Source organism: Artemia sp. Qi Xiang Cuo, chromosome 12, assembly GCF_049724085.1.
Source record: "Artemia sp. Qi Xiang Cuo chromosome 12, ASM4972408v1, whole genome shotgun sequence".
Classification (NCBI taxonomy): domain Eukaryota; kingdom Metazoa; phylum Arthropoda; class Branchiopoda; order Anostraca; family Artemiidae; genus Artemia; species Artemia sp. Qi Xiang Cuo.
In genome coordinates this window covers 58,939,869-58,963,382 of record NC_142805.1, presented here as the reverse complement: position 1 = coordinate 58,963,382, position 23,514 = coordinate 58,939,869, and the positions used below count along the sequence as shown (strand labels likewise).

The window sequence follows — 23,514 nt, the reverse complement described above, 5'->3', positions numbered from 1 at the left end:
CATTCTAGTTTCCTTATTCAGAGTTTTTGCCTATCCTTCTTGTGTACGAGTGATCAGAATAAAAAAGAAAAGAAAATGCCAATAATCCACTTAAACTTAAAAAATTTATAATTGGAACATACTTCGTATATAGTTAACAAGGTGCAAAGAGTTGTTCCCCACCTATCAAGACCTCATACCTCAAATTCAAGGCATATGTTCCCAGTTCAAGTTTCTGTATGTTATTTTTCTGCTCTCCCACAGTTCTAACATATCAACGAAAGACGAAAATTTTACTATCACTATGTAGGTGATCAGAAGAAAAAAAATAAAAAAATGCCAATAATCTACTTAAACTTAAAAAATTCAGAATTGGAACGCACTTCGTATATAGTAAACGAAGTCTGAAGAGTTGTCCCCCACCTATCAAAACCTCGAACCTCATCCTTAAGTCTCATGTTCCCAGTTCAAAATTCTGTGTGTTATTTTTCTGCTCTCCTGCAGTTCTGATATATCAAAGAAATACGAAATTTTTACTATCACTCTGTAGCTGAGATTTAGTTCTGTCGATTTACCTATTTAGATTCTTTTTGTATACAGAGTTTTTTAGATTTAATGTATGTTAGGTTGCAATGACTTGAAAAAATGACGATTTTCTTAGTTTTGAAGAAAATTTACAAGATTGTCTAAGTAATGTAATAATTCAGGCTCGATTAATGGATAGCTCGGACACTAATGAATCCAGTGATATAAGTATCTTGTCCTTTTGATGTACGTTACAGCCGCATGCTTGTCGCAAAATCGCTTGCTTCCAATGTAAAATTTATTATTTTGATTAAACACCCCTGCATTTAGAAGCTCACCCCCTTCAACCTCAAAAACAAACATATGCAAATTCATCTGGTTAGGGTTAGAAATTCTAAAAAGCGCTAGTTTTTTTTTTATTCTACAAATTTAGAGAAACATTACGAGTTACTTTATTTGTACCAATATTGCACATATATGTTGCATAAATTGCCGAGGAATCAAGCATTTTGGTTCGTGTTAAGTTTTGTCTTCGTTGTTTGCTTTCATCAGAAAACTTCCTTTTTTAATTGATTATAGTTCAGCGTTTTCAACTTAGTTCAGCTTTTTTGAAGTTTGGTGTCTTTTGTCTTTTCTGCCCGACTTTCGACTTTTGAGTCGAAATTTTCAAACAGTTTGTTGAACTTTAAATATTTTATGCTGTTTTTCTCAACAGAATAGCCCAAAGTTCTGGAAATTGGAATGTCATGTGTATCATTGTTAACGTGTGAAATGCAACTCCAATTTTGAGTCTGTTGACTTCAAAATGCCGGCTATAATAATCGATTACAATCAGATGTTTCTACCCCTTGGAGGAAAAAATGAAATATGCATGCATGCTTTGTTCAGGTTGTGATGGCGGAGGAACTTATGAAACTGTGTTGGCCTCAAGCGGCTTGGTGTTGCCGTTAGTTTTTAGTAGTAGTAGTAGTAGAATGAATAAGCCAAAATCATACCTTCCTATGTCAAGTTTCCGTACATTTAGCAACGCTGTTTAAAATTCTTCAAAATACATGGTTCGTGCTTTTCTAGTATTTTACATCGAGACGAGCCCATGAACACCTGTCGTCACAGAATATATCGGATAAAATTCTTGACCAGCTACTTTTTCTATCTTGAAAAGGGTTAGGAAACAAACTCTCAGTAATTCATCCAGGGCCAAAGACATACCCTGAGAAGGTATTGCCAAGCTACTTGGGTAGACTAGCCTATGTTAACATTCTTTTGATTTCTAAGTCTTAGAATTTTGCCTACTTGACCTATTGAAATTTCGAAAAAGCAGTATTATAGCTTAAGTTCAGTTTGCTTTCCTCTGATTTTAGTTTTAAAATGTAATTCCTGTTATTTGAGTTGAATTTTAAGCAGCAGGTAGGCTAGCCTATGAATGTTTTTTTTTTCTAAAATAAGGAAATGTATTTGTAGGTCTTTAAACTTTCTTGGTTAAATTTCTAGTGGACCTTTTAATTCAGCTAAGATGAAAGTGAAAACATCATTTGATGGGTATTTATTTAGCCTTGTGTCATCTCATAAGGAGACATCTTTAGAAAACAATTCTTACTTTAAAATATGTATAATGATCCTAGTTTGGTATTTGTTTAGCCTTGTGACACCTGATAAGGAGACATGTTAAGAAGACAATTCTTACTTTAAAATATGTATAATGATCCTAGTTCTTATATTATCCAACGGGAGAACCTTTATCTTCAAGTCTTTCCTCTAAAAATCCTCAAAAGAGAAAAAGTTTCCAAATATCACCACGTTGAAAATTCAATGCTTAAGTATTTTTAAATTGCCACCTAATAAGTTCTTTTATAGATAGCGTTCATGCCGGTCTTTTTAATATTTTTTTTTTAAAGAGCAGTGGGAAAGGGCGAATAGCAGTGGCGTAAATACAAAATATTAATAGCAGTGGTTAGGTTAGATGACAAAAGATGCACGGACTTTCTATAATTTCAATTTACCACTACTTTTTCTTTAAACACGTTTTTTTGACACATGTGCTAAACTCTATCTATAAAACAACTTATTCGGCAGCAGTTTACAGCGGCATTTCCAAAAGACTTAAGAATTGAATTTTCAACGTGGTGATATTTGGAAACTTTTTCTCTTTTGAGGATTTTTAGAGGAAAGACTTGATGATAAAGGTTCTCCCGTTGGATAATATAAGAACTAGGATCATTATACATATTTTAAAGTAAGAATTGTTTTCTTAACATGTCTCCTTATCAGGTGTCACAAGGCTAAATAAATACCCCTAGTTCTTATGTTATCCAACAGAAGAACCTTTATCATCAAGTCTTTCCTCTAAAAATCCTCAAAAGAGAAAAAGTTTCCAAAAATCACCTTGTTGAAAATTCAATGCTTAAGTCTTTTTAAACTGCCGCTATAAATTATCGCCAAATAAGTTGTTTTATAGATAGCGTTTAGCATGTGTGTCAAAAAACGTGTTTAAAGAAAAAGTAGTGGTATATAAAAAGGTTGGGTTAGGTTGATTTTCGCCACTGCTATTAATATTTTGTATTTGCACCACTGCTATTTGCCCTTTGCCACTACTCTTAAAAAAAAAAAATATTAAAAAAACCGGCATGAATGCTATCTATAAAACAACTTATTTGGCGGCAGTTTAAAAAGACTTAAGTATTGAATTTTCAATGTGGTGATTTTTGGAAACTTTTTCTCTTTTGAGGATTTTTAGAGGAAAGACTTGATGATAAAGATTCTCCCATTGGATAATATAAGAACTAGGATCATTATACATATTTTAAAGTAAGAATTGTTTTCTTAACATGTTTCCTTATCAGGTGTCACAAGGCTAAATAAATACCCCTAGTTCTTATGTTATCCAACAGGAGAACCTTTATCATCAAGTCTTTCCTCTAAAAATCCTCAAAAGAGAAAAAGTTTCCAAAAATCACCTTGTTGAAAATTCAATGCTTAAGTCTTTTGAAATTGCTGCTATAAACTGTCACCAAATAAGTTGTTTTATAGATAGCGTTTAGCATGTGTGTCAAAAAACGTGTTTAAAGAAAAAGTAGTGGTATATAAAAAGGTTGGGTTAGGTTGATTTTCGCCACTGCTATTAATATTTTGTATTTGCACCACTGCTATTTGCCCTTTGCCACTACTCTTAAAAAAAAAAATATTAAAAAAACCAGCATGAACGCTATCTATAAAAGAACTTATTAGGCAGCCATTTCAAAAGAATCAAGTATTGAATTCTCAACGATGTGATATTTGGAAACTTTTTCTCTTTTGAGGATTTTTAGAAGAAAGACTTGATGATAAAGGTTCTCTCCTTAGATAATATAATAACTAGGATAATCATACATATTTCAAAGTAAGAATTGTTTACTTAACCTGTCTTCTTATGAGGTGTCACAAGGCTAAAAAAATACCCCTAGTTCTTATGTTATCCAACAGGAGAACCTTTATCATCAAGTCTTTCCTCTAAAAATCCTCAAAAGAGAAAAAGTTTCCAAAAATCACCTTGTTGAAAATTCAATGCTTAAGTCTTTTGAAATTGCTGCTATAAACTGCCACCAAATAAGTTGTTTTATAGATAGGGTTTAGCATGTGTGTCAAAAAACGTGTTTAAAGAAAAAGTAGTGGTATATAAAAAGGTTGGGTTAGGTTGATTTTCGCCACTGCTATTAATATTTTGTATTTGCACCACTGCTATTTGCCCTTTGCCACTACTCTTAAAAAAAAAAAAATATTAAAAAAACCAGCATGAATGCTATCTATAAAAGAACTTATTAGGCGGCAATTTAAAAAGAATTAAGCATTGAATTTTCAATGTGGTGATTTTTGGAAACTTTTTCTCTTTTGAGGATTTTTAGAGGAAAGACTTGATATAAAGGTTCTCCCATTGGATAATATAAGAACTAGGATCATTATACATATTTTAAAGTAAGAATTGTTTTCTTAACATGTCTCCTTATGAGATGACACAAGGCTAAACAAATACCATTTGATGCACTAAAATTCTACTTTAGTTTCTTTTGGCTATCTTGGAAAGGGGTTAGGTTAGGAAAATGAAACTTTCAGGGATGGGTCTACAGGGTAAAGGGTAAATTTTTGGCAGTTCATATTATTGACTTACAAATAAAGTAAACATACCACTTGATGCCTTTTTTTATGCTCATTACAAATATAATAATATTTTTTTGTTGGAAATGAATTTTACCCCCACCCCTAAATTTATCAAGTCAGGGTATGTATTTGCACATTAGGGGAGTGGGAGTAAAGTTTATTTCTGATACAAATGAGAGGTAAGTTTAAACTTTACCCCCACCCCCTAATGTGCAAATATATACCTCAAATTGGTATATATAGGGGTGGGGGTAAAATTCATTTCTGACAAAAATTATTATTATATTTGTAATTAGCATAAAAAAGGTATCAAGTGGTATGTTTACTTTATTTGTAAATCAATAATATGAACTGCCAAAAATTTACCAAAGTATGTCCCAGGAAGTTATTTTGAAGTACCTACCTCCACTCCTTCTTCCTCTAAAGGGTCCTGACATTTAATGACCTTTTAAAATTTGTGTGTTATAAAAGTGAAACCTAGCAAAATAGATTTTCTGCTTAAATGAAGTTCAACAAAATTGTTTTCAGCTTCACAACTTTGCTCAATCCCAATTTATAAGGTTTTAATGATATGCAAATACATTTCTTAAATTTTGAAAAAAAAGCAATGATATGGCTTGAAATTCTACACAAATAACAGGAATTGCATTTTCAAAATTAAAGCTAGAAAAAAAAGAAACTGATAACTGAAAATTAAGGTAAAATGTCTTGTTGTCAAAATTTCAATAGGTCAACCTGTCATGTAGGCAAATTTCAGGACCCTCTAGAGGGAGGTGTGGAGATAGGTACCTAAAAATACATTCCCAAGACATAGTTTAGCCTGTAGACCAATCCCTGAAAGTATCATTTTCCTAACCTAACCCCTTTCCAAGGTAGCCAAAAGTAGCTAAAGTAGAATTTTACTGTTGATGCCTTTTTTATGCTCTTTCATAATTCAAAAATTGCTTCTGGGGCTAATTGCATCTTGAGCCCTTAAAGGTTGACCAGAAGGTATTTTATATGAATAATGAAAGAGCGTAAAAAAAAGCATCAAATGATCTTTTCAATTTCATCCTAGCTAAATTATATGGCCCACTGCAAATTTACCATGAAATTTACCCACCCCACCCCCTAATGTGCAAATGTATACCCTGAATTGTTGACTGCATTCAAAAAACTTGAAATGGCAGGAAAAAGGTTTATATTTGAGTTTCCCAATAAATGAGCTTTGAATTGTTATAAATAAGCATTTTTGGAATATATTATGAAAGATCTTAAGCCAAACTGACCAGCCATGACAAAAACCAACAAAGATAAAAATCTAAAAAAAACAAAAACAAACAAGACTATGGCCAGTGGAGAGAAAAGAAAACAACAAAAACAAAACAATGCGGATATTTTGCCTGCATACAAACAAGGCGTCTTCAGCACGAAAGACACACAAGAGGAACAAGATAAAAAAAGAAGATAAAACTAAAAACCAATAAAACCACCACAAAAAAAAACAAGCAAAAACGTACAATTGGCGCAAACTAATCCACGTAGGGAAACGATGCTAATAAAGAGTTACTTCACTGATGACACTATAGCAACTGATAAAAAATAAAAAAAACTGTAAATTACTTTAATTATTCAGTTGCGAAATATTCTTTTTGTTAGCTATTACTGAAGCAAATCGTTTCGGTCTAGCAGGTAAAATAGTCCCCCGGGTATTATTTAAAATCTTAACTCCCTTATTGACTGTTGATTCACTCTTTAGAAGGTTATCATAAATTGGGTAAATATTTAAATTACCTGTGTCCCTATTTATGGAAAGGTTAGCAAACATATTTTTTTTAGTTTCTATGGCTTCTCTCGCCCATTGGGTGTAACCCTTATCATTAGAAATAGCCAAGGCTTCATCAAATTTTACAAAATGATCTGGTTGAAGCCAAATATGCTCTGCTAAAGCTGAAACGAAAGTTTCTGGAGGCTTGCTTGATTGTAGGGTTTTTTCTATTGAGTTTCGGTGTTCAATAAACCTTTCAACAAATTGTTGGTGAGTCCTACCAATATAGAACTTCCCACAAGAACACGGAATTTTATACACCCCACTTACTAAATTTCTCCAAGTTAAATCCTTACCAGAACTAAAAAAAACTACCCATTGGCCTCAATGATTGGAAACATGTATCAATACCAAATTTATGTAAAACCCGTGAAAGTTTTTCACCCAAACCAGGAACATATGGTAATGATATGAAGCTTTTTGATACAACTAAATCTAAAGACTGAGAAACCCCAATAACCCTACTATCATGTTTAACCCATCTATTTTCAATTATTTTATCAATGAACTTAATTGGATAACTATTACAAAACAAAATATCCCTCAAGTATAACAATTCCGAATCCAGAAATTCCTGGGAACAAATTCTAAAGGCTCTATCCACTAGTGAAATAACAACCCCCCTTTTCACCGAAAGAGGGTGGTAATCATTACAATTTAAATACCTATCATTGTGCGTTGGTCTTATGTAAATTGAGAAAATTAAATGGATATCCCTTTTAATAAGTAAAATATTCAGAAAAAGTTATTTATTATTATCCTTAAATTGAGCTGTAAATTTAATTTTATTATCAAAATTATTTAAAAGCTTACAAAATAGGTCTAAGGAGCCCGATCCATGTTTCCAAACGCACATCACATCATCCATGAACCTACCCCAAAAGCAAGGGGAGATTCTAAAACTATTTATAGCGGAGGTTGCAATGGCATCTATGTATAGATTTGCCGACAAAAGAGAATGAGAAGTCCCCATAAGTAACAAAAAAATTTGTTTATAAAACTCCTCTTGAAAACAAAAAGAAAAAGAAAATTAATTTACCAGAATAATTGGTCTCGTAAAGACATCAGTATCGGAACTAGCTAGCGTCACATCCTGTATTAAATCAAACTGTTTTTCTAATTTACTTTTTAAAATATCCTCGCACCTTTTTAAATCACCATTTGAATACATGGACACAACATCAAAACTACAAAGAATTGAACTATCCTCCAGCGTGAAATTTCGCAATTTATTAGTAAGATTAGTCGAATTTTTTAAATATGATTTTGTGTTCCCAAAAGTGGACGCAAAGCTACCAACAACCATTTTCCTAATTTTGAAACAGGTGACAGAAAAGTTGACACAATGGGACGGAGGGGGGCTCCAGTCTTATGAATCTTAGGTAGACCATAGATCTTGGGTGCCGAACAACCCCTAGGATAATATTTGTTATAAAACTGTGGAGTAATGTGAAAATTATTTTTCATTGACTCCAATTTCTTTCTTGTTGATTTTAAATATTTAACTGTGGGATCAAAGTCAAGTTTTTTGTATGCAATAGTGTCTGATATAATGGATTTCATATGATTATTATAGTCTTCAGTGTTCATAATTACGATCGTGTTTCCTTCATCGGCTCTGATGATAGTAAGGACTTTATCCTTTTTCAAATCAGAAAGTATTTTAATGTCATTTTATTGTGAAATGTCTTTACCAATGAAGTTCATATTAAAGGTGTTTAGTTTTCTTATTATATCAGCTCTGAGTTCTTGAGGAGTATCAACCTTATATATAGAAACCATAATTCCTGACTCCACCTTTGAAATTATTTTTGAATAGGAGACTGGAGTTGGAAAACAGAACTTAGAACCCTTTGACAAAACGGCTTCCTGTTGAATATTAAGAGGTTTAGAAGAAAGATTTTTAAATCCTGGACTCAGACAATGGCGAGGATAAAAAACCTCTGAATCTTGGAACTTCTCAAACAAAAATTTATTAAAGTTGTCAACCAAACAAACCTTGGACAAATGAAAATCATGGCGAAAAGATCTAATGGCCATGTCCTTAATTCGCATAAAAATGTCACATGTAAGATTATTTCTTAAAAAGTTTCCAAAATAATTTAAGTCCTTCGACAGTTTAAAACGTCTCTGTTTTTGTTAATAAATGAAGTGATTTAAAGCTATTAGGCTTAATTTATTTTTTAATTTTGTTTCATTTTCAGTTCCAAAATGGGTACATATTTTAAAAGATTTCGGAATCACTGATTCCTTCTTGCAATTTTTTAAGAACATTTGTTGATTTAATAGATTTGCATGTTTTTTAACTAAAGACAAATAATAATTGACAGAAGCGGCTAATTGTTGCCTGTACAATTGACGAATGAAAGATCTTAAGCCGAACTGACCAGCCATGACAAAAACCAACAAAGAGAAAAATCTAAAAAAAAAAAAACAAACGAGACTATGGCCAGTGGAGAGGAAAGAAAACAACAAAAACAAAACAATGCGGATATTTCGCCTGTATACAAACAAGGCGTCTTCAGCACGAAAGACACACAAGAAGAACAAGATAAAAAAAAAGAAAGATAAAACTAAAAACCAATAAAACCACCACAAAAAAAATTTTTTTTTTTTTTGTGGTTTTATTGGTTTTTAGTTTTATCTTCTTTTTTTTATCCTGTTATTCTTGTGTGTATTTCGTGCTGTCGACGCCTTGTTTGTATGCAAGCGAAATATCCACATTTGTTTGACTTTGTTGTTTTCTTTTCTCTTAACAGGCCACAGTCTCGTTTGTTTGTTGTTTTTTTTTATATTTTTCTTTCTGTTTGTTTTTCGAATATATTACTCTTGAACAACCTATTTATAAACTAGTGATATATTTTTAACCACTTTTTAATAACCCAACTAGTGTTGATAACTTCTTTGTGTATTTACAAAAATGAAATACCTTTGGGGCCCCTTAATGGCTCAAGATGCAGTTAGCCCCAGAAGTAATTATTCAATTATGAAACAGCATAAAAAAAAAGACATCAAATGACATTTTCACCTTCATTGTGGCTAAGGCCCACTAGAAATTTACCCTTTCTTGTACTTCATTTAAGCAAATGATCTATTTTGCTAGGTTCACTTGCATGATGCAAAGATGGTCACAATGGTGGTACTGCTGTCCTTTCAACCCTCTTCTCTCAAAAGACAGTAGTGCTATTTGGGCTTTGCTAAAAACTAGATAAGTAATGAAATTGATTTTTGTTTTTTTTTACGAAATTGATTTTCTATACATTGTAAAGGAATGAATTTTAAAGAAAGAAACCATAGCATAATTGATTGTTATCTTTTTTATGTGTGGTGTAGTAAAGAAAAATTAGAATAAAATTTTACATAAAATATAGAATGAAAAAAATTGCTATTAGTATTACTATTAATAGAATAAAATATAATTTAAAAAATAAAATTAAAAAAAGATAGAATAGAAAAAGTTACATAATAATTTAGAATAAAATTTACACTCTTGGTTTTCTGTAAAGTGCAAATGACACTCTAGTCTTTTGGGTGGATTTATGTGCAGCAAAACTGCACTTGCAAGTGTTTGTGTCAATTTTTTCTTTATTTTAGGTTTGGCTTCATTGTCAACTGAAATTTCTGTTTGTTTCAGATCTCATATCTATTATGAGCTAATTTCAGTTTATTTTAAGTTTCAAATTGGCTCTTTACTTTCGCTTAAAAATTTAAAACATGTAAAATCAAATTGTTGCTACGTAAGGTAAAGAGCAAAATTTTAGCTTAGCCTACAACAAAGAGAAATAATTTTTTTTTAAGATTTTAAGCCTTAAACCAGGAAGAAGAATTTTCACAATTAAGTATTGTTAAAATATTCTTTTGTGTTTTGTGGAAAGCTTTTTGAATAGTCTAAAATCAAAGCTTTATTTAGTTAATTGACTTCTATGCATTTGTCAGCAATGGATTTAAAAAGAAGAAACCATTGACATATTATCTAATAGACTAATAAAACTAAAATAGTTAATACAAATATGCAAGGGGTGGATCCAGGGGGTAGGGGTGGGATCTCCACACCCCCCCCCCAAATTTTTTTGGTGCCCTCATTTGTTTTGGTTCTGTCTTTTTTAAACTTCTCAAATTGGTCAATTATTGTCACCCTTGTCACATTGGGATCTGCCTTTGAAATATGCTAATATTGAAAACAAAATCCTTTTAGTTTAGATTTGACACTTTCCATATGCTAATTTCTGCTTATTTTAATTTTTAAATTTGCTCTTTACTTTCCATAAAAATGTCTTTTATAATTGATCTTAGTTTGTTTAGTGTATAATAATCATAATAATATAGGCTAATAAGTTTTATTAACACAAGTAGTGAAGGTTAATAACTACTACAAGCTTTATACTGATCTGAATTTTTTTTAAGTAAGCAAAATGCCCATCTTCTCTACTTTTACCAAATTTTCACAAGCTCTTTTTCAAACTGTTATTTTGTTGAGGTTGTATTTTTATTTCTGCCCTATTAATGTGTTTTCTAAGAATTTCTAGCTAACACTTCTGTCTCTGCTAGCCAACAGAAAGTTGCTAGTAAACATTTTAAGTGTAGAATTCAGTGGCAGAAGAAAAAGCCATAGGCTATATCCTAAAAGCCATAGGTGACAAAGCCAAAGCTACAGGCATTGTAATCAGCTGCATAAATTGATTTTAATGCGGAATTATTTGGTGTATTAGAACTTCAGTGTACTTTGTTGGCTTTACGCATCTTTGAAATGATAATTGCATGGCTTTTAATTTTCAGATTCATTGCTAAATTGTAAATCATTGTTGCCAGCTAGAGATAAAATAGATCTCCTAATAACATGGCCCCAAAAAAGGCTGGAAAATCCAAAGAGACAACTGAAGAAAAAGGAAAGGATAAAAAATCAGGAACTGGCTCTTCAGTAAAGGTCAGTTCTTCTTAAGCCCTGTTCCAATTTGGCGTTTTATGGATGAAACACCAAATGAATCAGCCTATGAAAACATTGTTTCCTGTGCTGTTTTGAAAAAAAAATTCTTGAATTCTCATTGGTTAAATATTTTTCCATTGTGTCTGTAAAACGCCAAATAAAAATGGGTCTATCTTTCAGAAATTGTGCCGGGAAAAAATTATGAACAGTGTATAAGCTTTTGTTCCAATGATACCTATTGTAATCTCTTTTTAAGTATAGTTGTTTGTTTTATATAATCATTTAGTTTATCCCAGAAAACTTAGAAGTTTTTTCTTTCTTTGTTATGCTGTATTATGCTGACTTAATAACAACAAGAAACCAATAATATGTACATTGAAAATGTATTTTTCGCTTACAAGACATGGAGCCTGTGTGGGGACAACTTACAAATATATTTTTTCGTATGCGTAATGTTTGTTGAACATTAAACTAATGAATGACAGTGGAAATAATTGAGGGAGATTTTCTGGTGTATTTGCCTCCCCCATCTCAGATTTTACCCCCCAAATTTTGAAAAATACCTTTTGGGGCCATTTTCATTTAAACTACCTATTTTTTATGTATTTTATTGAAAAAACAGCCAATTTGCCCCCCTAGATTCTGAAAAGGTTTGACCCCCCCCCCTAGATTTTGTAAAGTTTTGTCCCCCCCCCTCCTTCCCAAACTTTTGTAGAATGACGCCATGATGAGGTAAGTGGTAATAATTACAGTTAATAGTACATGAAAAAGCTTAAATCCCTCAACTCTGGACACACTGTCTGGTTAATTTTATTGTCAATTAACACTTTGATCGTGTTCTAGTTTTTTCTGCCCTTGTCTCACCAATTTCGGTCTTCTGAAAGAAGCTAGATAGGGTCTAACCTCTGTAGTTGCTACAAAAAGTTTAAACCTTTTGCTGTGGAGTTGATGAGTGAAGGGGGGGTTTTGGGGTTTCCCCCCCCCCCCCGAAATATTTGTCTGGCTCGTAAAAACGTAACAGAAATGGATATAAACAAATTTTTATGCGTTTTTTGAGGTTTTTGTGTAAAACTCCCCCCGAAAAAAATCTTTATGTAACCCCCCCCCTCCCCAAAAAATCCTGGGTACGGCCTTGTCCTGCAGTGTGTGAACTGAAGTTATTTTGTATGATTTATGTCAAAGAGAAGCATCTGAAACTGTTCAAAAAAGTTCTTGTTTTCTCCGAGAATTTTTTTTTCCTTTTTTTTACTGGAAAGCTCTGTCCAAGCAGGCAGGTACCATTTCAAATTGAAATGAAACTAAAATGCAGAAGTGCTTAAGGACAGGGGTGTCCCGGGGGGCAGGGAGGGTTGCCACCCCCTCCAACGTTTTTGTCATTCGTCAAAATTTTTGCCGAAGGCGAAAATTTCGGCAGAAATTTTGCAAAATCGGCCGAAATTTAGCAAAAAATTCTTGATTTCTGCAGACAATTCGGCATAAACTAGGTAGCGATTTGGTAAAATTTACGAATATCACCCCCCCCCCCTCCAATGGAATAAGCCTCGGGACGCTCCTGCTTTGGGGTACGGTTGCTTTCTGGTCCCATCCACTAAATATTTCCTCGGAATAAATAGAAAATTAAGCAAAGAGGGATCAGGGATTTTAGCTATCAATTGGGGGAGGGGTGTTTTGTACTCTTTATTAAAAGGTATCACATTTTCTCTGACGTTAAAAGTGCGGTCGTCACAAAAAATGGAGCTTTTCCTGTGTTCCTTTCTTAATAGTAGTATTAGAAAGTTGGCCAATGGGAAAAAATCCAGCTTTTGAACTAAGAAAGACATATTTGTGTTATGGTGATCATAATCATTGAGGAGCTGATCAAGATATTTTGACATCAGTTTTTTCTAGTAAAAGTCCGTTCATAAGATATACTATTTTGAAAATTTCGGGGGACAAGGCACTTTATTGTTGCGGTATATATGGAAAAAAAAATAAGAATAATAACCATGCAAAAAATGGGTTAAATCCTGATTTAGTGTAAAAATAATCTAAATCCTGATTTGGTGCCAAAACAAGTGAATTCCCAATTCAGTGCAAACACGAGCTAAGTCCTGACTATCTGTAAAAACGAACAAAGTATTAGCTACACCTATTCTTCCCCCATTGCCAAATTTTTAGCAGAAAGGTAGATATGTGGCACCTTGTTTGAATCGGAAAACAGCAATGATTTTCATTGTGTCTAATTGGAAGCACAAGATTAGCCCATTTGCTGCAATAGTTTCTGTTGCCCAGGCAACACAAATCTGGTTATTTGTAATGTTTAGTTGAATTAGTTGTTTGATTCAGAAGTCACTATTAAGATACACATAGTGTCTTCAAATTTTTTCATTGATTGTTTGAGGTTTGTAGAAAAGCATAGGGGAATGCTATTTCTTTTTAATTACCATTATTGTTATGGTGACCCTAGTAGCAGCTCAGAGAGGAATAATTTTTGCATTTATTTGAATCATCACTATTGGTTGTGTACTGAGTTCATGCTTATAATCAGTTCTGAGGAAATCTTTATTCCTGGCGTGTCCATACTACAACTTGCTTTTACAAGTCCATGGGTAGGCCAGAAGTTTTAGTTACAAGCAGTTGTTTTTCATGTATATATTTATTTGTTTTGTTTAGTTACATTTTATTAATAAACGAAATTTGACTTAATTTAAAACCCTAATAGAATTTAAAAAGCAAAGGGGCGTCAGGGGTCTTAGGAATTAATGGGAGGAGTTCATTTGTACCCTTTCTTGAAGGGATCATCTTGCATATTTTTTACATATTTGCTTGGGGTTTGCTTGAGATATATTTATTATGCCAAACAACAACATCAATATTAACATCCACGCTGAGAAGTAAAAAGCTTGCCCGAGGGCGTAGCAAAAATAAACTAAAATAATAGAGAACAAAATAAATAACAAAACAACTAATACAAATCGCATATCCTACTCGGCACCAAGCACCATACAACTAAACAATTTCAAATTTACTGTTATAACGACACCCCAAGAGACCATAATTATTTATTCCATGATTTATTTACAACCCCGACCTAAATCCTGAAAAATACATTTTTTGTACCTTCATAGCAAAATTGACAAAAATCCTTCCCTTTCTCCTACATTCTCGTGAATTGGCACCCCTGTTAGCTGTACGAACCCTGGGTTAGATGTTATACCAGACAGCTATTAACATCTTTTTAATTTTCAGGTGCGCCACATCCTTTGTGAAAAGCAATCAAAAATTCTTGAAGCTTTGCAGAAACTCGAGAGTGGCATGAAATTCAATGAAGTGGCAGCTTTGTACAGTGAAGATAAAGCTAGGAACGGGGTAATTTGGAATTTTTTGATGCTATGCTCTGAGCTAAATCTTAATATTAGAAGAGCCTTATTGATTTTTGGTATAATAATTTTACATATTTTTTCAAAAAACAACGAAAGCCACACTGTCTTTACATCATGCGTGTTTGAATATAAAATTTCCCAACAAAATTTGCTGAACTAGCCTTTTTTGTAGTATATCCCACACATTTTTATGTTAAAAAAAGCCGCACGTTAAAAAAAAACGCCAAACGTTTTTTTGTTTGTTTTTTTAGGCTGCTGTAGCTCCTTTTTTCTAGTTTTTCTGGTTCAAAATGTTTTTTTGTTTGTTTTTTTAGGCTGCGGTAGCTCCTTTTTTCTCGTTTTTCTGGTTCAAAATGTTTTTTTGTTTGTTTTTTTAGGCTGCGGTAGCTCCTTTTTTCTAGTTTTTCTGGTTCAAAATGTTTTTTTGTTTTTTTTTTTAGGCTGCGGTAGATCCTTTTTTCTCGTTTTTCTGGTTCAAAATGTTTTTTTGTTTGTTTTTTTAGGCTGCGGTAGCTCCTTTTTTCTCGTTTTTCTGGTTCAAAATGTTTTTTTGTTTGTTTTTTTAGGCTGCGGTAGCTCCTTTTTTCTCGTTTTTCTGGTTCAAAATGTTTTTTTTGTTTTTTTTTTTAGGCTGCGGTAGCTCCTTTTTTGTCGTTTTTCTGGTTCAAAATGTTTTTTTGTTTGTTTTTTTAGGCTGCGGTAGCTCCTTTTTTTCTCGTTTTTCTGGTTCAAAATGTTTTTTTGTTTGTTTTTTTAGGCTGCGGTAGCTCCTTTTTTCTCGTTTTTCTGGTTCAAAATGTTTTTTTGTTTGTTTTTTTAGGCTGCGGTAGCTCCTTTTTTCTCGTTTTTCTGGTTCAAAATGTTTTTTTGTCAAAGACTACACTTAACTAGTGAATACATGGCCGCTGATTTCTGCCAAGATGGAACGAATTTTTAACCAACTTGAATTAATCGAATAACGAGCGCTTCTCAAACGGAGTTTTGTGGCCCCCTATGGGTGTCATCAAATGATAATTTCATGAAAGGGCCAGTGAAACATCGAACAATTTCCAAAGAGGCTGCCATGCACGAAATTCTAAGAAGTTCGAGAGCCATTATATAGAATACAGGTGTAGGATGTAGAATAAGTAAGGCCATCTATCTTTGTCACTTCTTTTACAAGTTCCTTCGTTGATGTTGCCCCTTCTTTGAAATCTTCATAAGATAACATGTGTATGAATTCTGGATAAGGCTGTCTACACAAAAATTACTATTAAAAAGTATGAGTAACAGTACTTATTTATACTGAAAGCAAAATACTAAACAGCATAGAAAACAATGAAAATAGAAGTGTTAAGTCCTATATAATCGTGAACTTCTTACAAAATGGGCTATCAGAAGAAAAAATTACCATTTGCCTTGTGTCTTTTACTTTTTTTAGTTCTGACTGTCTTCTACTATTTTGATTTCTTGCAGTTTTTTTTAGTTTCATTATTTTGGAGGTTATATGATAAGCCTTAACTTATGTCAGCAGGGTAAGTGTGAAAAATTTCCACTTTTGTAAATGGAAGCTTCTTTCTTGATTTCATATATAGATAACATGGAAGTCTGGAAGATAATTATGGTCTCACTTGAATTTCCATTGTCATTACGATCTACGTCACTCGCACGACTCATGCACATGCGACATTACATAAGTCGTTAACAGAAATACTCGCGGCCCTTTTTTTGCATGGACTGAGAATTTTATATTATAATATAAATTTTTTTGTGACCTTGTTATTATTTAAATTAATTAAGCTAATGTAATTAATGTAATAATTTTAGTTTGGCTTTAAAACAGCCTCTTTTACGATCATGTAAAACCATTTTACGATTACCGTTTTACGGTTTTACGATCATGTAAAACCGATTAATGTAACCGTTTTGGCTTTAAAAACGGCCTCTTTTACGATCATGTAAAACCGTTTTACGGTTTTACGATCATGTAAAACCGATTAATGTAACGGTTTTGGCTTTAAAAACGGCCTCTTTCACGATCATGTAAAACCGTTTTACGATCCGTTTTCCGATTACCGTTTTACGGTTTTACGATCATGTAAAACCGATTAATGTAACCGATTTGGCTTTAAAAACGGCCTCTTTCACGATCATGTAAAACTGTTTTACGATCCGTTTTACGATTACCGTTTTACGGTTTTACGATCATGTAAAACCAATTAATGTAACCGTTTTGGCTTTAAAAACGTCCTATTTTACGATCATGTAAAACGAGTAACAGCATTATTGTGCCGAATTGAATTTTATGATGGTGATATCAAATTTATAGAAGCTTGAAAAAACGCACCATTATATATTTCGATGTCTCTAAGCTAATGATTTCTTAGAATCCTCTTCGACATTGTATATTTTATTGAAATAACGAAGAATTTTATTAGTGGACGCCTTGTCTAAAATGACCCAAAAATTAGGCCTAAAATGCAAACCTTCAAATTGAGGTCCCTCATCTGCAATACAGGGCCGAAATTGGAGTTTTTCTATGGCTTTTCTTAGTGAAATTGAATTTTTTAAGTTGAACACTAATTTGGCATAGCAGCAGGTTTATCAAAAAACCGCTTGTTTTAGTGGGAATATAAATTTTGAACGTAATTCATTAGGACGGGATAGATCAAGCAAATAGGTAAAGCTGTGTCGAGCTGAAAACAAAAGAACGTAGAATACAGTGCTGGACTATACAACCCCTACCGGCAGGGCTGGTTTCTGTTTCAAGGCCCTTCAGCCAGGAAGTGTAATGGTGGGGGGGGGGCCTGGGTCCAGCCATTTTGTGCTTTTTCCTCACCCTTCCTGTTTCCCTTCCCAAGATTTCTCCATTTGGAGTTGGGTCAACTTTTACCCTGCTTATTGAGTCACGCCACTGACCCCCGTTCCAGACCAAATAATCAGTGACACTAGGAATTGAACCCCTGTCCTCACGGACAAGGGTTCGTAATTTATATAATATGGAAAGTGTAATAGATAAATATGGTAAAAATAGATAAATATGGATAAGTAAATAATATAGTAAATATGAATAAAATAGATCAGACAATATAAATATATACTGTCTTATCTTGACTTTATTTAATTAATTAAACACGACCTGATAGAAAGTTACTTATAATTCTAATATGACCTTTTAGTTGTCCAGGAATTAGACGCTGTGGAGTGCTAATTTTACAACTTGTGACCTTCAAGTCGCAGTCAATGATCTCAAACGGCTCTTACGATTGTGACCTTTATTGTGTTGATCTACGATAAGAATCTTTAGCATTTATCTTGCCTATTCTGAAAAATTTTACTTTAAAGGTAGCTTCTAAAAGATTCAGCAGCATCAGTTGAGAATTGTTGTTGTTGTCGATAGCTATTGCCCACTGTACACGTGATATAAACAATACATCCAAGAAAACAGCTATTAAAAATTGTTGTCTCGATAATATCAAAGCTTGATTTCATAGAAGGCTGTCTTGACGACGGCCCAGAACAAGTCCTTAGCTTAGGTACTGTAGAAAACTGCCACTGTCTTCTCCTCGTCAACAGCACAACTGAAATTTAAAACTAGGACTAATAAGCTGAGAATTGCAATGTTTGTCAACATAGTTCGTGTAGCAAGCTGTGTTTTTGCTGCTCGGGGTTGCCAAACTAATATTATAGGATATACTCAATGTTTTTTTTTCTGGCATTGCCCGAAATTGCGGTTAGGCACGCAGAAGAGGATCAGTTACCTGGGTTATGAAATTCTAGTAAGACCTTTTAATGGCCTAAAAATTAGGTGTCGTGAACTACTAAATTTACAACTTATGAATGATAGGTCGCAGCCAAGGCTGTGTCCAGGGGGGTTAGGGCAGTCGTAGTTCTATGTCTAAACAGGAGGGCAGCTGCCTCCCCTTTCAATTTTTCTGATATTTGACATTAAATTCCATTTGTTTTACGTTTTTACATTCCTGTGGTATACCTTGCCCAACCCCAAGGATATGAAGCCTAAAACCGCTATTGAGTTAGGGGTTTTAACTCCCCCCCCCCCCCCCCGAAAACAATCGCTACTAATACTACGTATTCTTTTCTTTAGATTTTTAGTTTATCATGTATTTATATCCTTTATCGATATCTATTCTAATTAGCTATTGCCAATTACTTAAGCCGTCATGGAAAAAGTGGGGTAGCAAAGTAGCAATGCTACTTGGCAGTTTCAAATTTGTTGGCAGATTTTGTCTGAAAATACCATTTTTACATATAAAAATACTTTTTGTTTAAAGAAAAGCTGTCGAAACACAAGTCGTGCTGCTAAAGTGTCCGCAGCTTTTGGAATTCTGTCGAATTCTGCTACTGGCAGCTTTGGAACTTTGTTCTTACTTTTACTTAAGTATATTCTTCCATCAAAATTATTGCTCTTTTCTCTTTAGGGTGACCTTGGATGGATGTCTCGAGGCTCCATGGTTGGGCCATTCCAGGATGCAGCTTTTGCCCTCGAAGTTTCATCACTTGGGAATCCAAAGTATACAAACCCCCCTGTGAAAACAAAGTTTGGATACCATATTATAATGGTTGAAGGAAAGAAATAAATTTTATTAAATTTATTCATAGATTTATAGTTGCTTAGATGTTTCTTCTGAATTGACGAAGCAGAATTCGGGGCTATTATAGGTAGAATGTTTCCCGGAATAATTCGTGATAAAACCTTCTCATTATCTCGTTTTGAGTGCGAACCCTTAATAGGATCTAGCTACTTGGTTAGATTCTAGAAAAGGAGAGATCCACAAATTTCTTGACATTGAACAAAAAATCAGTCGAAATTAATCAGATAAGAACACATGAGGCCTTAGGCCCTGTTCCCCAGATTTGTTCGTATAATTTTCTATACTTTTCTTAAAAATTGTCCGTTGTTGTGTTTATTTTTAATCTGCTTTGGTTTTTAATCTGCTTTTGTTTGTGTTTTGTGACTGCATTCGTAAATCAGCATAACTCTGGGGCAAGGCTGTATCCTGGGTGAGGGGGTTAGGAGTTTTGACCCCCTCCCTGAAATGTTAGTCCGGCTCGTAAAAATGTAACAAAACGAATATTAACAAATTTTTGATGCGTTTTTTATAACCCCCCTTTCGAAAAAAATCCTGGATACGACCCTGCTCTGGGGCCTAGCAAACTTGGTTCTGTGATGCAACAACGTCTGTGCCTATTTTCATTTTATATTTTTTTTTTTTTTTTTTTACGTATACATTTTTTATACCCCTCTTTATAGTAGTTTAGCTATAGTCAGTATGATATTTGGTCATACCGTGATCAATAAGTTAACCTGGTACTTGTGCGAAAATAAAACAGCTAACCTTACTTGCAGAGGCTATAGATTAAAATCAATGCGGATCAAGAATTTGTGCCCAGGCAGCATAACAATAAGATATTGTATTGGCAATCTTGGCATGTTAAAAGATTGAGTTGAAGTAGTTAGCTCATACTAGTCGCAGATAAAGGTAGGAACGGGGTATTAATTATTGATAAGGGGCTCAGGCGTTAAGTAAGGTGTAAGGGTTTTTTTCTTCCTTTATATTATCCTGGACACCAGGGCTCCTCCAAAGTTTTTCACATATATTTTGTTTTGAAAAATTTCGCAATATTTTCTTTGGATGAGTGGATCCTGATTTTTTCCTGTTAGTAGATAGTTTTTTCTTAGTAAATGAAACTTAGATTATTTTTTACTAAATAAAATCGTTATTAAAGATAATGCTTAGTAAAAACAATTTCTTTCAATATTTTTTTTCTTGCACCGCAAACTCACAATTCTGCACCCAGACGGAATTCATCGCGGATTCAAGCTGCGGACTCGTCCACAGCTTGAACTTTTTTCGCCTAGTCTGGGCTCCGTTTGTCTTTGCGTCGAGTACTTAGCAAATCTTTGCGGTTAAAATTTAACTTGTTTTACGCTGAAGCAGGACATGGGTCACTGTTATACTGAGGCAAAGCTTAGTCTGTTTTTTTTTCAGCAGGTCAGAACATGGTTTATTTTACATCACATCCATTTTTGCGCTTTTCAATGTCAAACTTAGCTTTTTTTTGCACCAAATAGGTCAACATTCGACTTTCCTCGTTTCTCTGCTGAAGCAAGCCTGGCGTCTGTGTCAAAACTTATTTGTATACTGGGTCACGTCTTGATTCATTTTCCGCCCAGTCAGGACCTACTCATTTTTTTGTACCGAGTTAGTTCGTAGTTTAGACTTAGGTTGTTTTTGTCCTTGGATTCATAATGAGTTTGTAGAGGCTCTTGGCTTTTTCTATGATTTTAAATGAAAAAATAAACTTTCAAATGGGATAAGTCCATTTATTAGACAGTCAAAACAGATACAAAAGTATGGATAATTCGACCACATCTACAGCCATCGTCATCAGACTTTTGTAACTGTTTTCACTGTCAGATAAATGGACTTATCCCCATTTGAATTTTCATATGTTCGTCATAGAAAGGCCATGTAGAAAAAGAAATACCCAATTGAGGTATTACGTCGAAAATACGTCTATGATTTTTTTTTTTTTTTTCATTAATTAAAAAACCTAAAAAACGTTTTTTTAAAAAACGTAATGGTGGGAAGGGGGGTTTGGGGTTCAAGGATTGTTTTTACGTCTAAAATAAAGATACAAAAGTTTCCAAAATATAAGATACTTCTTAAAATCCAGAGGAAATTAACCCCTCTCTCAATTGGCGCCACTATTCCTTAGTAATCTTTCAATTGGTACATAAATAAAACATAAATGCGTTTTCTAAATTTTTGTAACTAAAAAAGCAAACATTCCAAGTTCTTTTATATTTTCTAAAAACAAAACGAGTAAGAATTAATCTATTAGTTTCGGCGTATCCCTTAGTGCCGTACTTATTAGTGCCATGGCTTCATCGGTGTTTACTTCTACCTCGTATATCTGCAGAAAAAAATTGGTAATGCTAAAAAGAAGCAGAAATATAAAAGCTGTTATCTTCAATGGCCAAAGTGCTATACCTCGAAGAATAATTGTCAGTACATTTAAAACGTTCAAGGTTTTGATTGCAATTAAGTTTAGTATCCAAAACTGAATAGCAAGCTGTTTCCCATTGATAAGTCGATTCAGTCCTACTAAGGTTTGAAACATAATGCCAAGGCTGTTGCCGGTGAAGAAAACCCGCGGTGTATCTGTTAAGTCTGTTTGGTTGAAAATGGTGCTCTTAGTTGGTGCTGTACCTTGCTCGTCACAATATGCTGAAATAAACGAAGGTTTTCATTATTTTCTAAGATGGAATATAGCGTAAAGTTGCTGATGTGTTTTTTTCTTGTGCTCATTCAAATTAGAAACAATTTGAAGCCGCAGTCTTGAGACTGGGATTTGAAGGGAATATTACATAGATTCAACTCAATTTCATTGCAGATTTGAATTAAACAAATATTTATAGTGAAGCCCCCGGAGGATAGTTTGGCTGAGGCTTATATTTTTTTTGGATAGGGCACTTTAGTAAAAATAAAAACTGATTTTTTACCTATTAAAAACTATGATATCGTTCATATAGTATTAAATTTTATTTAAACCCTCTCTTCTATAGTAATACAGAGATATTGATTTATATTTATCCTGGAAGATTTAGTGTTCCAGGACAAATAAAATCATTATCACATGAAATACAACCCTGCTAAGAGGCTTTAAAATTTATGCCCTATCCTTTTTTTCTTATCACATAGTAAACAGTAGTTAGAGAGAGACCAAAAATATTACAGAATTTTCAGACTTTATTCTTAGGCCATTGACGTTTTTTTTTTTTATAGTTGATGAAAAATTTGTTTTCATCTACTCGATTCACAGGCCATGTCTGTTGTTTGATGGAAAAGTATTGGAACCTGCGGTTTTCCTTTTTTTAATCATTAAATTATCGAACTTATTTTTATTCTGCTAATTTGTTTCAATAAACTCACATTAAAAGAACGGTGCGATATGAAACTCGACTTGTGTTCAACTAGTCAAGGTAAGACCGCCTAAGAAGGGGTTCCCAACCTTTTCCAAGTCCGCGTTGTTTTCTATCTTGTAGCATGTTGTTATACCTCTTTTAAAGTACGCTATAGCTTTTAGCTATAATTCCGATATTCGTGTGTCTGTATACCCAAAATCAAAAGCGTATCTCGTGTTTTCATTATTTTGTGGTATTTCAGAATTATTTTAAAATTTTATTTGGGGATCAGAATAAGAAAAAACTATGAGAATTACAAGCCATTGTAATTAGATTACAATGCTATTGTAATTACGAGCTATCTGTAAGAATAGTCGTGTTATACGTAATAATAATTTATTGTAATCCTAACAAGGTTACAGAAAAAAGGTAAAAGATTTGGCATTGGATTTTACAGTCCCTATCGGCGGTGCTGATCACCTTTTCATGGGCCTTCAGCCAGGAGCTGCAATGGCAGTGGCGGATCCAGGTGAGGGCACCCCCCCCTTAACGGAGTGGCGGAGTTGGGGTTGGGACCGCTTAATCTGGTTGGGGTTGGGATGATTTAACTCTTTAAAGTTATTCTTTGCAATTGGTTTTTAATAGTTGAGTTATTAATGAGATTTTAATTGTTAAGACTGTTTCTTTTTCCAAACAAGTTTGAAACAAAGTCTCAGTTGCTTTATGTGGTCTCTGTTTAATTTTACTCTGTTAGATGACGCATACCGCCTAGAAGTATTTAACTTAAATTTATATTTATCAAGAGAATCTGTCCGTATTACCACAAAAACAAATTGGGATGTAAAAATCTTTTCCTTGTAGTAACAAGCAGGGGAAA

General features: G+C 33.5%; 1 protein-coding gene across 3 annotated transcripts; it reads left to right on the top strand.

The window, feature by feature from the left end:
* The first annotated feature begins 1,555 nt into the window (after positions 1–1,555).
* Positions 1,556–19,320, top strand: LOC148946341 (peptidyl-prolyl cis-trans isomerase NIMA-interacting 4). 3 transcript variants are annotated; one of them, XM_089097962.1, is made up of 4 exons: positions 1,556–1,667; positions 11,219–11,366; positions 14,595–14,714; positions 19,147–19,320. In XM_089097962.1, the coding sequence occupies exons 2-4, from the start codon at positions 11,280–11,282 to the stop codon at positions 19,303–19,305; spliced, it is 366 nt and encodes a 121-aa protein (XP_088954088.1). In that variant the 5' UTR covers positions 1,556–1,667; positions 11,219–11,279; the 3' UTR covers positions 19,306–19,320. The 3 variants fall into 3 exon arrangements, with proteins under 3 accessions (XP_088954088.1, XP_088954086.1, XP_088954087.1); XM_089097960.1 differs by having other exon boundaries at positions 1,566–1,722; XM_089097961.1 differs by having other exon boundaries at positions 1,566–1,741.
* Positions 19,321–23,514: the final 4,194 nt, after the last annotated feature.